Source organism: Agrilus planipennis, unplaced genomic scaffold (assembly GCF_000699045.2).
Source record: "Agrilus planipennis isolate EAB-ADULT unplaced genomic scaffold, Apla_2.0 scaffold2, whole genome shotgun sequence".
NCBI classification, from domain to species: Eukaryota; Metazoa; Arthropoda; class Insecta; order Coleoptera; family Buprestidae; genus Agrilus; species Agrilus planipennis.
The window spans coordinates 3876511-3892885 of NW_020442464.1; the positions used below are offsets into that span (position 1 = coordinate 3876511).

The window sequence follows — 16375 nt, forward strand, 5'->3', positions numbered from 1 at the left end:
ATAACAGTATTATGGACGAAACCGCCTTAGGTGGAAAACCCTGTATACAGATACAATACTTGAACAGTACGTTAAAACTTATAGACTTACTTAGGAAAAAGAGTGATAGGTTTTCGAATCCTTCCTGCGCCTACGTTCCCGTACATGAGGGTGGTGTAGAAGTCGTTCGCGTTCAAAAAGCCTTCTGCTTTTAGCGGAAAAATCTTCATTGAAGACGGCACTTGACGATAATTTATGTGTTTAAACAGTAATGTGCATTTATCGAGTGCATGCGACCTACAATACGTTCGTTTAGCGACTGTATTACCATTACAAAGGACGAGATAGCGTCAAAGGATTAAGAATCCTTGTACTGTAACTTCGGCGCTTTGCAGGCCTCCTAATACAATTTGTACTCTCTTACATTTGTTTCTACGAATGAAATATTATTTTGCATATTATTGAAACCTGACAAGTTTATGCAGAGGTGTTCTGCAGGAAAATTGCATTCTTCAAGCTCAATTATTATATAAGGCGACGATCTCTTTCCTCAAACATACATACGTACAGAAATGCTTAGAAAATACACTGTGTTAAGCACGAGTACCAATCAATAGTTATTTATTCAATGGTAAGGAGGGCAGCTAGACAATAATCAATTATTAGTGTCCGACCGAAACTGGTTTTTACGACCGAAACCGAAACCGAATTTCGGCAACGGTCTCAGTTTCGGCCGAAACCGAAACCGAAACCGAAACTTCCTTATAAGGATCATGTTTTGAGAGAAAAATAAAGAAAACGTTATTATAATCAGTCAGTATTATTTTTTTATCTTTAAATCACACAGCTCTGCAGTCTTTGACATTTTCACTTATTGATAATCAAATCAAAATCAACATAACAACCCCTCATTTAAGGAATTACTTAAAAATATTTAAAATAGGTGAGATGTTTATTTGAGTATAGTATACTTCGCTTGGATGGAATTTAACGCGCCGAACATGACCGAGCGAGAACTCCTGAACCCAGTTTCGGTTTCGGTGGTAGTTTCGGCAGGTTTGCCACCGAAACCGAAACTCGTTTTTTTTGCCGAAACTCGACCGAAACCGAAACCGAATTTCGGCAACGGTCTCAGTTTCGACCGAAACCGAAACCGAACTTTCGGTCGGACACTATCAATTATATTAAAATCCCCATCACACTTGTATCCACGAAATTAACGTAATGCCCTGTGATGGTGGTACAATGGTCCATTAAATTAAAAATATTATCGATAGGAATATTTACTTCAGCCGTATTAGAGGTAGTTTAGGATCTCATGGGCGATAACGTTGACTTGCGCAGTGGCACCTGTTTGAATCTGAGCCCGATTGCCCTGGCACAAGTTTTTCTGTCATTTCCTTGGTAAATAATCTTTCATTTTGTCTGTCTATCTGTCTCTCCTCAACTATCATTCCCAAAAGGAGACCGAATAAGAGGGCATTATTATCTTTATTTTATATTAGATCAACAACTAATGAAAACTGGTTGTTAGTTATATTATATATTTTAACAAATGCGCATTACAAGAAGGTAAACCGTTTTTAGGGTTGACAGATTTGAGTAATTTTCCTAAGCTGTGGCAAGTTAGGTGGCTGTGCTTGTCAAATGTATTACGTTCTGACAAGTTTTCCATCCTAAACAAACACTTGCATTGTTTCGGTTCGTTGTATAAACATTGAACCAATTTTAGTTGAGACCCAATTGGAATCCTTATCAAAAATATACAATTCGAATTAAAGAAGAAGAAACACCGGGATTAGATCATTCATGTAATATAAACTAAACATTCTTTTCGTCGGCAAAGTAAATTCATTGATACGTTTATCTTTAAATTCGTTGATCCAGGGAGCACAAAGTATAACGTGATACTTGCCCAAATTTCATAAAGAAAAGCTGTTTTTTAAAAGCTTCCTATTTCAAGTCTTATATCAACAGAATGTTAAAATCCGCTTCGTGGTAATAAATCTTTAATGTTTATACAATGTGAAAATTTGGGACATAATGTATATGTATACAAAAGTCAAATAAAAAGCTAAAATTAGTTTCAACGAACAGAATAATCGATATTAATGACGTAAACTACGATTCTTTCTGATCCACTGGACCATAGTCATAAAAATATTGATGGATTATTATAAACAAGATTCTTATATAAGAATTAGTTTAAACGGGTTGAACAATAATAAAATAATAACTGTTAGTTGTACACATTACACAAAATTAGAAAGAATAATGCGGAGATGCCTTTCGATTCGGTGCCAAAGGGTGTCAATGTTGACTAATATTGGTTTGGCTGTTATGAGTAATACTTAACCGATTATGTTGATTGATATATTAAAAAAAATTATACAAAAAAATACGTGCCAAATAAGGGGTGAAAAGATTTTTATTTTAAAAAACAACCAACGATATTCGATATTACCGACTTTCAAAACTACCTTGCTAAAGCTTTTAATCTGGGGCGAAACGTTGGTTGTTTTTTCAAATAAGAAATCGTTTTACCACTTGTTTGGAACGTATTATTTTGTTGATGCCACTCAGGGAAAGAATTACGGAATGTATCAAAAAATTCATCCAATAACTTAAAGATAGATTGGTTTTTTGTATTATAACAACGACACCTTGGTTTTTAAGATAGGAACTTGAACGTATTTGAATTTTTTTAGCATACGCGTATCAATTTTCAGTTCCTTCTGCGATACAACGTCGGGAAAGTTACGGTTACCCTTATAAAAAAGACACAAACCCCTTATTCATTTCCTTCCCATTCAGGATTGCTATTTATAGATCTAAGGACCTCCTTTGCCATTTGTTTACGTGCTTACATCTTAAAGAGGAAGATTGCTCCTCAGCAATAAAGCACAACTTTGCGCTTTCATAAGACTCCCAGCTAGGCATACGTATACCGTTTCTCTATTAATAACAAAGTAGATAAAACTACGTCATGTCTTCTTTATGTGGGCATATATCGCTAGTATGCACTTTCGAACTGCTATGTTTTACAATACATATCTATATATGCACATACCTACATACGTGTGCTACGACAACATGCTCAAAGGATACTGTTTTTAAAACTTCCTCCATTATTTCTTTTTCAATTCCTTTAACATATTAAAATCTTCTTAGGCGGTATATGCAGGGTGACCCGTAGATATTGAATATCATTTACAATTACATATAAGACCAGGGGCGGTTTGTGTAACTACATAATACCAAACCAAAAAGGAAATAATAATCCTTTACATTATTTAACTGGACCGCAAAAGGTAGTTCTGAGCATTGCTTAAAAAATCTGCACCGGATAGATAATTAAACATTTGTGTCATTTCATGACTAGCCGTAACTGTTATGTTTAGTAAGTCTCACAGTTTTATATAAGACAGTCTCTCGGTTTTTTTTAATTAAAATCTTTTTGCTTTTCATATTACTTTGATTATGCAATTTTAAAATCACTTTAAGATTATAATAAAAGTTTAAATTTTTAAGTATGTATGATACCACAACAAAAATGCTCGTTTGTGGTGATGGCGTCCAATAGACTGACTAAATTTGTAAGACCGAGAAAGCCCAAATTACCTGAAAGCAGTGGGACTTTTATTAAGCATTAAGATTTAATTTTCTTGATGGCTCTGGGTTTCCTATAAGCTGGTAAAAGGAAAGAAAACCTATTATTTATTAACCTATTATTGATACTCTCTGTTTGAATTACTGAACACATTTATCTGAAAAGTTTTCTCAAAATAGAAACGATCTCTCGATTTGAAAGAATTTTCGTTCACTGACATCAGGATGATTGACACCTTGAAAGCTTGTTCGTATTTTTAAGTACGAAAGATAAATATAAAGAGAATTGGCAAAATTTTTCAGAATACCTGCAACATATAACCGAAAAGTTAATTCATTGGTGGTATTCCTTATTCAAAATATTCCATAAAAACTTTACGAGGTTAGAAGTGAATGATTGTCTTTATCTCATTTATCTTCACCTGTGATGACGCTATTGCACCTTTAGCAAAGCAAAAGTGTAGTGAGCTACAAATAAATTTTCTTGAAGTATCGATTAATTATTTAATTCGTTACAACAATTTTCTTATTACTTACACGTAGCTACAGTAAAAAATTTTGTACTTTGCGACAGCTGTTTCGCATTTGTCGTCTTCGGCCTAGTGCGTGATGAGCGTCATTACTGTGTATTTATACTAGACAGAAAATAGAATCTGATTGATTGCTTGTTTGAATGGTTATGATGTTATTTTTCATTTGTATTTATTTCCATGTTTTTCAGTTATTGTATGTGGGTGCAACATCTTTTGGTAGCTTCTTTAGCGTAAAAGATCAGAGCCAAAATAGGGTTGCAAATAATTTTATTGATGTAAAATCAACATCATTTTATATGAAAATATTCACAAGCCCATATTCTTTCTGATTTTTTACACATTCTAATTTACACATTCTAATAAGAGAAAGAAATAGAATCTATTGTTCTTTAGCTTTGGGTTCATCTAATAAGTAAAGGTTTTCGAATTGTTTTCTAAGAATTTTGGATTGTATGCATTTATTAGCACACCACATTATCTTGTAGTTTTCAGTTTTACACAGCTGGTGAATATCAATTCACAAAACAATTTTGCGGGTTGTTTTGTCATAATTCATAGAATTGCGTAATTCCTTGATAAAGGTGCTCATTTCAATTTGGAACTTCAAAATTCCATGGACCATGACATTGAATTCGGTAAACAATATCGATCCAATATTTTAGATTATTCATTCAGTTTAGAATTTTTTGGGGGCTCTCTTCAGTTAAAGAATTAGAAAGCATTAATGGAATGCCTCTTTGTCCTGTTTTATAGCTTCTAATACCTTCAATGGCTAATATGAGCAACTTTACCTCATCATTTTATAGGTTTGATCGGTGATACTAGCAAAACTTTTAACAGCAAAACTGCATTTTGCATTTTACAAATAGAAAATAAATTAAATAAAATACAAAATGCTTTTCTCAAAAAAGTACTTAAACGCAAGACAAAAATAGGTATTTGTATTTCAAATAAATCACATGTCCAGTTAATAATTGCATAATCACACTTTCTGGTTCAGTTGGATGATCGAAGGTTCCAAGAATTTCGAGCCAAATAATGTCACCGAGTAATTTATACGGTCTTTTTCTCGTGTTCTTGAAATTTGAACTTGAAGGACTTGCGAAGGCATTTCTTTTGGCACAGCGCTCGCTACACACGAACAAGATGTACGATCTCTGGTGCAATACGACACATTATCAGTGCAGTGTTGCAGGGGTTGGCTTGGCTCTGGTATCGGCTAAGGGTAGAGCAATGCAGGGTCGCGGTTGGCTCCGCGCCAGTTCGTTTTAGTTGGGGTCGAATGTGAACATCCACACATATATAAATGCATACAGGTACCCTACATGCATATATATATATATACATGTGTGTATTAATGTAGGGGGTGCCTATAAACATATCTTCCTCTTAAATGTAAATCATTCCAGCAAGGACAAGCACAAGCACCGCACCACCAAACCATCACCACATTGTTACACGTTGGTGCTCGTCTAGATTTAAAAAGGAGCTGAAATTGTCGACGATCGATGATGGAAGTTATTTTCGGTCCTTATTATTCGCATGGAATATTTTCGACGTAACGATTTTCACAGGCCAGACAAAGCTGCCCTCTTAATTACGAATTCAATTAAGGGGTGCTAATAGGGCAAATTACAAGCGGAAAAATTGACGCCAACAGGATACCCGAAGGGGACTTATCCGGCCTTTGAGTAACGGAGAATTCATAGAATTCATTACGTTTCACGAATGGTTTTTTATCGGAACTGTGTGTGTGAAAATGTTACAATATATGTGCTTGTTGTATAATAACTTTATCCAAAGTTGCAATTTTTATTTGGGATTATGTTGGCATAAGATTTTCAAGTATTTGGTTTTAGAAAATACTACAAATGGCGCGGTAAACGCCATCTGTAGTACGAAAAGCTACATTTTAGGATTACGTATGCTCCAACAAGGTCCATTTAAATATATGGATATCTACTTGCTGAAATGAATCCCGGCATAGCTAACCTCAACGTGATAGGCACGTTACTATAATCGAATAAAATAATTCGAAGTGGTCTGTATTTTGTCGAAACTGCCAGACGCGGATCGCGATTTCGATCTTTTTGGATCTCATCAGCGCGTCGCAGGCAGCTNGTTTCAGCAAGTAGATATCCATATATTTAAATGGACCTTGTTGGAGCATACGTAATCCTAAAATGTAGCATCGTACTACAGATGGAGTTTACCGCGCCATTTGTGGTATTTTCTAAAACGCGCTGTTAAGACAGCAGGTAAAAGTTGGTCTGTGTTCTGTCGGAGCTGTTTGCGACGCGCTGATGAGATCCAAAATACAGACCACTTCGAATTATTTTATTTGGTTTTAAATTACTTTATCACTTCCATTTTGTTTTAGGCATCAATTCATCTTAAAGTTATCTTTAACTACATATTACTTTTATTTAATTTCAAAAACTGTGAAGAAAATAAACTTAATCGTCGAAGCAATTAAAAGATATTTAGGGCAGTTTATGCTGCAAGGGAATCAAAACCTATGGCGGTTGATATGGAATCATGAAATTTGACAAGAAGTAATGTTTTATGCCAGAAGTAAAGAGAAAACTTCAAAATTTGTAAATAATATTCTAATTATGCAGACGTTTTGGGGGGAAATTTGAAACATACTCGGAAAAAGTAGGAAAAATTCCCGTAATAGACGAACTAATGCATATGTATAAGCCTACAAATTGGCACTTGGCCGGCTTTTTTTAGTTTTTCGTTACTTTTCGACTTATAAATCGAAACAGTCAATCCATATTTACAATTCTTTCAAATGCCGATTTGTTTCCATCAGTATGTATATTTTCGAAGTCATTGTGATTATTTTTTACGTTGTAGCTAGGTAAAATCCACTTCTTTAACATTTATTTCTCACTGGATCCCTTTCTGTTGTTTATCATTTATTTTTTCCTCCAAAATCAATAGTCAAACGAATGTTGGCATCAATCTGAATTGTACAATAAATAATGTTGTTTACGCTACTAACAGTAAATTATTTATATTAAACTTTGGAAATTTTTGAGGAAAGAGATGCTCGACGAGCTTTGTGATTTGTGAACATTTTTAGGTACTATATTTCATTACTGATATTAAATAACGAATTTTTAATGTGGTATACGAAACTGTTGACAGATTAATATGCAATCTGAATTAATGGAAAGTAATTTGAATTAATAGCAAATATAAATACATGAAGAACAAGGTTTTCACAACTAAATACCTATCTATTTCATGATTTTTGTTTCATGTATGTATATACATTTCAGTATATAAAGGTGTATTTCTTGGAATATCTCTGAAGACAAATCCACACAAAAATCACCACAAATTGTTCCTCTAAAATCTTCACAATAAAATACATATTTTTGAGAACTAAGCGTGAGTTAATATCGTATTACTCGTTACCATGCCAAATTTCAAGTTTCTACATCGAACTGTTTCTAAGAAAACAGCAGTGACAGATTAGACAAGGATTTTACAAAGAATTTTCTTTCTCGGTATTCTCCTTAGGAAACAAATTAAAACAAACATAAATGTATATAGAATTATTATAAAAAAAGAAATTTTAGTTGAAAAATCTTGTGTACCAAACTGGCATTAAAATCATATTATCCTCCAAAATCTCAAGAAATTATGTATATATAATATGCCATTCGTAGCGTTAGAAAAAGGACTAAAAATAAAGTACCGAACGTAATAATAGAAGATCCTTTTTTGGCACTAAAGAAACAACAAAACATATAAATTAACGGTGTAGGTATGTATTCGATCAATAAACACATCTAATCTGTTTACAATGGACATTAAAGAAATAGGAACAATTTGTTGCGGTTACAATAATGCGGGCCTTAAAAATGATTATTGATCGGCTAAAAAAAGAACTGAGAAATCATTTGGACACGTCAAATTGTCAGCTTAAAATAAACATCCGGCACACAAATCGATTGCTAATTTTAACAAGTTTTACCGAAGCTGTAGATTGAACTTGGTATTTTGGATTTGAAGGAATTCGTGAGAGATGATAATCGGATTGTGTCACGTTATAATTATACATAAAAAAAGGCGAAACATACGAAATAATGAATTACAATTACAGACACAACGAAGAAAAATATGAATTAAAAACGCAAGTTAACAAGAAAAAGAACAAAATGTAACTAACTCTAAATTATGTGACAAAATCAAAAATTGTTCTGGTGCCACCGCCAATACCTTATATGCAACAAAAGAATACGAGCCAGAATTCAATAAGGGTAAAACCCAACAAGGTATGACTTTGCCTATGACTATGTGGTTGCCGTCGAAAACTTTCGCAGAATCTTACTATTGGGCCAAATCGACCTATTATTGTTTGCAAAAAAACATTCAAGAGATATTTGACTACCTTTGTATGCATTAGAAATCACGGAAATTTCCAATATAATAAAATAAAGTAGGTTGAATAGGATACCGTGGATAGAGAAGGTTAGAAATGAAGAGGTATTAGAAAGAGTAAGAAAACAGAGGACTTAATATGGCAGTCAATAAGAAATAGGCGAGATAGGTTAGTAGGACACCTTCTCAGGCATGAAGGTCTAGTAAGAGACATATTAGAAGCAGAAACGGAAGTTAGGAGGGGTAGAGGTAGACCTAGATTGGATTACTGTTCTCAAATAGTTAAGGATGTGGGATGTTCTAGTTTTAGGGAAATGTGAAGATTAGCTCAAGATAGGAAAGCGTGGAGGTGCGTGCCAAGCAGTCTTAGGACTGACGACCTTATGATAATAATGATGAGGTTGAATAATGATACGTGAATCTATCTCTAACGACTAAACAACATATTGGTCGTTGGTCCTAAGACTGGCTGGACACGTACCTCCACTCTTTCCTATCCTGAGCTAATCTTCGCATTTCCCCAAAACTAGAACAACACACATCCTTAACTATTTGCGCACAGTAATCTAACCTAGGTCTACCTCTACCCCTCTTAACTCCTGCTTCTGCCTCTAATATGTCTCTGACTAGACCTTCATGCCTGAGAAGGTGTCCTACCAACCTATCTCGCCTATTTTTTATTGACTTCCATAGAGTCCTCTGTTCTCCTATTCTTTCTAATACCTCTTCATTTCTAACCTTTTCTACCCACGTTATCCTCATCATTCGCCTATAACACCACATTTCGAACGCTTCTAACCTTTTCTTTTCCGCCGCGCCCGCTGTCCATGTTTCGCACCCGTACAACAGATACTTTAACATAAATCTTCGCTGCCAATTATGTATCAAAATACAAAAATTAACATCCCGAAATTATCTGCAATAGTTACAAAGTGCAAAATTACGGAAGGAAACAATACGAAAAGCCCACTAGTGGAATAATGAAGATGCTCTTCATTTTGAGCTTTTCTAAGCCGCTTTGATTCGAATGTAAGAACGACAGAGAGAAAATATCCAAGAGAGCATGGTCGAGAAAATGTTAGCCGGTTACCAACCACTTCACTCTAGAAGTCATAGTAAACAGCGCCTTCAAAACACCGACAATGGGTGCTCAACAACAAAGGGAGACCTCAACCGCAAAAAACCGCTTCATCGTCAATATTGTTTAGTGAAAGAATTCGAAGGCATAATTAATTTCCCTTGTAATAAAGCATCAGGCGGTCGTTTAAAATAAAAGGGAAAACGATTTCAAATTTTTAATCACGATATTATATACTGTATGGACAAGTTATACATATGTAGATGACGTTGTGACAAATTGACTATCAATAGAGAATTATTATACAATATTCCAATTTTTTTTTGGATCACCCGATTGATTCTTGGTTAAATTCTAAGCAATAATTTCGTTTCGCCCCAAATTGATAAGTTTTTCCAATTTATGACGAAGCGTCGGTTTTGGAATGGGTTAGTTCTTGGCTAGTGATAAATAAGATCGAAATCGTGATCCAATGTTTTGATAGTTTGGGTTTCAATAGTTGAAAAAATTCGTGTGGAGTATTTTTGTGACCAATATTTTTGTTAATACCTTCGAAAGAGTACAAAACACTTTCTAGCATTCTTTTAGTGACAACCTGCCCCTACAAAAATTTTCATACAAATATTTTTTGCTAACTACTGAAATAATTGCCGGTCAATATAATTATTATTCTAAATTTTGAACTTTAATGTGATGGGAGATAACTTTCAAGGAGAATATACAAATTGTACTTACATATACAAAAAAATTCGTCAAAAATAAATTAATTTCTCTGCACGGGTGCAAAACATTGACGGTGGGCGTGGCGGAAACGATAAGGTTAGTAGCAGTCGAAATGTGGTATTACAGGCCAATGAAGGGGTTAGACCATTGCTTAGCATTCGGGAGGACGCCGGTTCGATTCCGGGTCCGTCTGCCTTGGTCCAAGTTTTTCTGTGGTTTCCTTGGATCACTTAGGCAAATGCTGAGGCAGTAATATCCCACAGATAATCTTTCATACTCTTCTGTCTTCATTTCGTCCGTCTCATCTTTCTCACCCGAACCACCACCCACCCATTCCCACGATTCCTGAAAGCAGGCTGAAGAGGGCCTTCCGCCCTACCTTCCGGCACAGTCCGGAGGGACTGCCCGCCCACCAGCATTACTGACTGGTGGGAATGAAACACCCAAAAGTTTTTTTTTTGGGGTTACTTATCGTGGATAGATATGGTTAAAATGGAGAAATAAGAAATAGGTGAGATAGGTCGGTAGAACATCTTCTCAGGCATGAAGGGCTAGTCAGAGGCGTATTAGAAACAGAAACAGGAGTTAAGAGAAGTAGAGGTAGATCAGATTATTGTTCACAAATAGTTAAAGATGTGTGACGTTCTAGTTTTAGAAAGATGCGAAGATTATATCTTTGGTTATAAAAAATAAAATCGTTTTTATCATACATTTTGATTCATAAACACTCGACGTACGAGACATATAGAGTCAATTGAAAAGTCCCCGGCCTGACACATAGATGGCGGCACCAGAACTAAATCCATATGANTGAAGGGAATTATGTTGAATAAAAAAAACGAATTTTGCAAAAAAAATGTGTTTTACTATTTTAGGCCGGGGACTTTTCAATTGACCTGTTAAATATAACTTTGGATACGGAAACTGATTGTTATGGGTGGAGAAAAAGAAAGGAAATCGGGTGTAATAACTCATAAATTTGTTTGAATGTGAGAAGAAGGCGTTTTATTATTCCATTTGTTTGAACGTGATCAGATCAATTTCTATTTCTGAACAAACGCAATTGTGGTGGAAATAGGTAAGAATATTTGCACAAAATTGTAGCGGCGCAGACTTTAATTCTCATTTATCAAGTTAATACCAAAAATGTAAAAAAGCTCAAGAATACCGGAATAATAAACAATTAAATGCGCATTAAAAATATTACTAAATCATGTGCAATAGAATATAGGATTTAAATATGAAGGGTCAAAATTTAAATATATTTATGGTTAGTATCCTTTGGTAGTTAATATTTAATTACAGTGGAATTCGTTTATTATGATTCCGTCTATATTGACCAACCGCTTAATATGAAGTAGTTGCAGTGTTAAATTTGGTTTTCATATTAAATTTTCTATAGGAAAGTTTGGATATAATGACTCCGTTTAAAATGGCATATCGTTTATTATGACTGATTCTCAAGAAATCATATCCGGCTATAGTGACCCAAATGGTTCAATAATAACATTTTCGCTCATTTTTCTGACCCTTCTATGTGCATTGATATTACAATTCATCGTTGTTTTTCTTTTTCTGTTAATAAATATATACAATTTGTAGTTTTTCTCTCTATTAAACTAAATAACTAACCAAAATAGAAAGTTGTTTATTTTCAAAAACTATGCTTAGTATGACGTGTTTGTCATTTCCCTTCGATGTCATTATAAGCGGATTCTACTGCATTTAAATGTGAAAAATCAGTTTTAAAATCCATACGGTCAACATCCTTTGTATTTCATTATGAAGGACTAGTGTTTATCCATACGGTCAGTAGTACCTTTAAGTGTGCAATAGTGTCAGATCCTTTGGTGAACAGTAGGGTCAGTATTCAAATAAAAAAATATGGTCGGTTTCATTATCCTTAGTCAGAACTTAAAAATAAATGATCAGTATTTAAATCTAACTGCTCTAATTAACTAACCTAATCTTATTAAATTGAGTTCAATTTATTTTAAGACAAAACAGTGAACTTCGTCTTGACATTGACTGTTTTTAAATCTGTTCTCTACATTTATTAACAGTAACTAATATGCCTAAATTGCTAATTTATAATCAAATTTAAGATCATTAAAAATTTATTAAACAGAATTTCCTCAAAATAACTCTATTTTTAATATTAAATGCAATATTTTTATTCTGCAACTCCTGCAAACAAATTGATGTGAATGACAATCTCGTTAATACTTAGGATCGTAAATTCTAAATTAACGTATGTTATTTTGATCGACTAAAATCATTCAAGTAGATTTTCTTCATACAGTCTAGCTTTTGGTACAACGTACAGTGTTACAACACCCTTTTGAATAAATGCTTTCGATAGTGCCTTTTTCGGTTTTATAGCTTCTCTTAACGAAATCGATTGTTTATAGTATAAGCTGTATAGGTAAAATGAAAAATTCTTTAAGCGAGAAACGTTTTATTTTGGCCATGTGTTATTTCGGGCGTCCAACATCTTACTGCAAACGAAAATAAATTTTTGGTTGACGCGACCCTGAGAAGGCGATATCATTACGTTACGAAGTATTTTTAAAAGGTTCATTAATATTTTCGATTTTGGTAACTTTGAACTTTCTATAACCGTTCTAGGCCGTCAATGTGGTAAAGAGAACAGATGTATCTGCGAAGGATTTTTACTAGCAAATGGCAAAAGAATGGATGGAATTTAATTATGTCTGCAGCGACAAAATAAAAGAATAAAACACACTATCACTTAGTTATAGTTCAGGTCGTGATCAGCTATTAAGAGAGTGGTTATTAGCAAGGATTAATATTATTAATTTCGACAACATTAACTATTAGGAAAAATTACCTTTGTAGATCAAAACACGAAAAATCAATTCATGACGAAATTTCTTTGACAATGTGCTATATTCACAGCATTGAGTTTTATGATACTGTTTAGCAATATCTAAAATTATAATTAAGTACTTTTGTTTTAAGCTTATTAGTTTTTGCCCAAATATATAGTAGCATGTGCAGTGCAGAATATATTCTCTAAATTATTAAAACTAATACGAAAATTACCGTTTTTTACATGAGGTAAAGTTGCTCTTCACCTACTATTGATCTGGATGTACCGATTTAATTTTCAACTGCGGTATCATAACAGATGAGCTAAAATCGAAATGTTTCATTCTAACATTATCAATTGCATTTAATAAAATAAGGAAACACAATTTTCGCAAATTTGGTTGTAATTACGGTGGAAAGGCAGTTTTCCATGGAAAACCTTAAGGGCTTTTGATAAATTTGACTTTCCGGTTGGTGCAAACGAATTTTATTAGTGAAAATTCTGCACTTTGATGCTGATACTGTAGTAGTAAGCGCAATATATTCTCTACCTGCATATTGTTACGGTAACTAAGGATTCTGATCTAGAGGATTCCATCAATTTTATTCCCTTTTGGGTAATTTGAAAGAAGTAATGGTTTTAGCTACATGGGACAGATATTGGTCATACAATCCATATTGTTTGATATAGAAAAAGGAAAAATTGAGACGCCTGACTACCAAACACAGTTGTAGAGTTGTAGCCAATCGATAAGTGGAGAGAAGATGGAATTTTTGACAGAAGGATTCTGCAAACTGTAACGCATTACTCAAAAACGACTACGCTTTTCATCGTATTCGATATCTACCGACAGATACGAGATGATAGGGTAAATAGTCTTCGAAAATGACCCGTTGTGGTTGAGTTGTTAAGGTGTCAGATGGACAACATAGCGTGGGCGGTGTGCGTCTTACCTGGCGCCTTCGGGGGGCCGTGGGTCCTGCCTCGGCTTGAGGACAGGGGTCAGCCCCCATTTCTCCACGAGCTCGAAGCGGGAAATGTTGGCGGATCACGAGAGGGGAGCCGCTCCTCCCCCCTCGGGCCCCATGCCGGTCAACAGGGCCTAAACACTGTTCTCGGCCGCGGGCACGTAATGACTGCGCTGGGTAGAGGCGACGTCGCGTAGCCTCGTGAACAATCGGTCACAATCGTTGACTGACGCGAAAACCGCGCTCTAACCCAGAACCATACTGGCCCCGATTTTACCCGCGTTCCCTTACACAAATCCACGATTCGTCACGTTAACAAATGTCCCAGCCCGGATCTGGACGCCAACATTACTACCATTAACCCGCCGGTACTTTGATTTTAGAACGTCACATTTTTTTTTTTTTTCGATTTTGAAAACTGTCGCGGTGGTGCACTCCGGGAAAGTCACTAATAAAAGACGCCCGAACAAGTGAGCGTAGACTGCAGCTCCGAACGTGTCGGAAGAAACGGGAATAGATCGCTTCTGGTAGGGAGAGCAGAGCGAGCGTCGGTCGACGCCGATTGCAGGCGCGATCAGAAAGTAGCGTCGCGACGCGGTGCGTCGTCCCTCTGCCGAATACTGTCGGCGATTCAAATCTCGTTTTCACACACGAAAGATATTATTGCTTCGTACACCAACACTATACACAATGCGTTGACAGTGAGTTATGTTTTATTCGCTTTTGCAATAAACACTTTATATTCATCGCAATGATGAAACTTTTTCACATGATCAGCACAACACGGCGACATGTGAGAAGACAAAAATTATGTAAAATAATCGAACGTATCCTTTTTGGGATGGTATTTATCAATTTTTTTAAGAGATTTAAATAAATTTTTAGGTTTACAACAGAATGTCAATTGCGCTAGTTATGTAAATGTTTCTAGTTCAAAATAAAATGAAATTCCAAGGGTACATTTACTCAGAAAACATTATTTTAGAAAGTTAGGGGCTTCGTATTTTGACAATAGTGCTTGTCTTCGCTAACTGACAACAGAACACTGAAGTGATCGAAAGTACTCCAAAACATTGTACCGTATCTACCATTACATTAAAAAATAGTACTATTTTTATTACAAAAGATGAAATAGAAATAAAACGCACCAAAAAACATAAAATTAGAGCAACAGAAACCAAATTTTAGCAAGCTAATAAAATGAAAAGTTGTAAAATTTGAATATACGGCAAACGGAATTTGTTATATTTTTACTAGAAAATTCGTTGAAATTTTAATTTAGTTAAAAAATAACTAGTGAATATGAATGGTATTATATAGTGAAAGTATGCAGCGACTAGAGGTTTAAAAAACGCGCATGCTGTACCAGTAACATCTTAAGATCTTAAAAATCAAATTTTTGTATTTGAAAAAAAACAATTTAGCGGACGCATGACGCTTCGGTACTATCAATTAAAAAGACCTTATATATAAAGAAGGCGTGCAATTCGTATTTACCCCTCGCTACGGTACTCCAGATATGTATTTGTAAATATCTTGCAGTGTGGTTCTAGTGAATTCGTATGCGAGGGTTGGCAATGTCACGGCGGCGCGCCGTGTGCTGGATGGTGGGGGCGAATTGAGCACAGCAATCAATGATCGGGAGAAGAAGAAGAGAAGAGACGAGAGCTGCAGGAAGGACGATCAATAGTCCTTTGCCGTCGCACTGCTACAGCTGATCATGGGAAAATAATCGACCGTCAGCGCCGTCTCGCGGAATTTTCCCGCAACTACGCGAGCTTTCATGTCAAGGTAACTAGACGCATGAAATGTTAACGGCCCTAGGATCACGCTGGCGTTGGAAGCAGCGTGGCGCAAGATCGACGACGGTCGTGACGCTATCGACGCACAGTTGTCTCGCAACGCGGAAACCTGGCCAAAAAATCGAAACCAATTTTACGCACTACGCGAAAATGAGAATTAAATTTTAAATGATGGTATATGAAATAGCTTAGGTGATGTCCATTAGTTTATCAAATTATTTTCCTGGTTTTATAAACCTTTGATTGAAGCAGTCTTTCCAACGTTTCGCAGAAAAATGTAATGGACATCTTCAGAGATTATTGCTAGACAGGACACACGTGCCTAATTAGTCCTTCCCGATACTATTGTACTGAGACTAATAACATTTCCTGAGGGTGTATGTCATAGTTACCGAGGAAACGTTGAAAAGATATTCTTAATAGGCTAATAGTGTCGCTCCCCCTATTCTATA

General features: G+C 35.3%; 1 protein-coding gene across 10 annotated transcripts in view; it reads right to left on the bottom strand.

Moving 5' to 3' along the window:
* LOC108738026 (potassium voltage-gated channel protein Shaker) overlaps positions 1-16375 on the bottom strand; it is a 230838-nt gene that overhangs the window by 37106 nt on the left and 177357 nt on the right. Inside the window, exon 1 of one of the 10 annotated variants that reach the window (XM_018471603.1) lies at positions 91-267. The exons of the other annotated variants lie outside the window; for them this stretch is intronic. Coding sequence (XP_018327105.1) covers positions 91-209 — 119 coding nt within the window. The 5' untranslated portion in view covers positions 210-267. Of the gene's footprint in view, positions 1-90; positions 268-16375 lie in introns of those variants that run through there. 10 annotated transcript variants of the gene reach the window in all.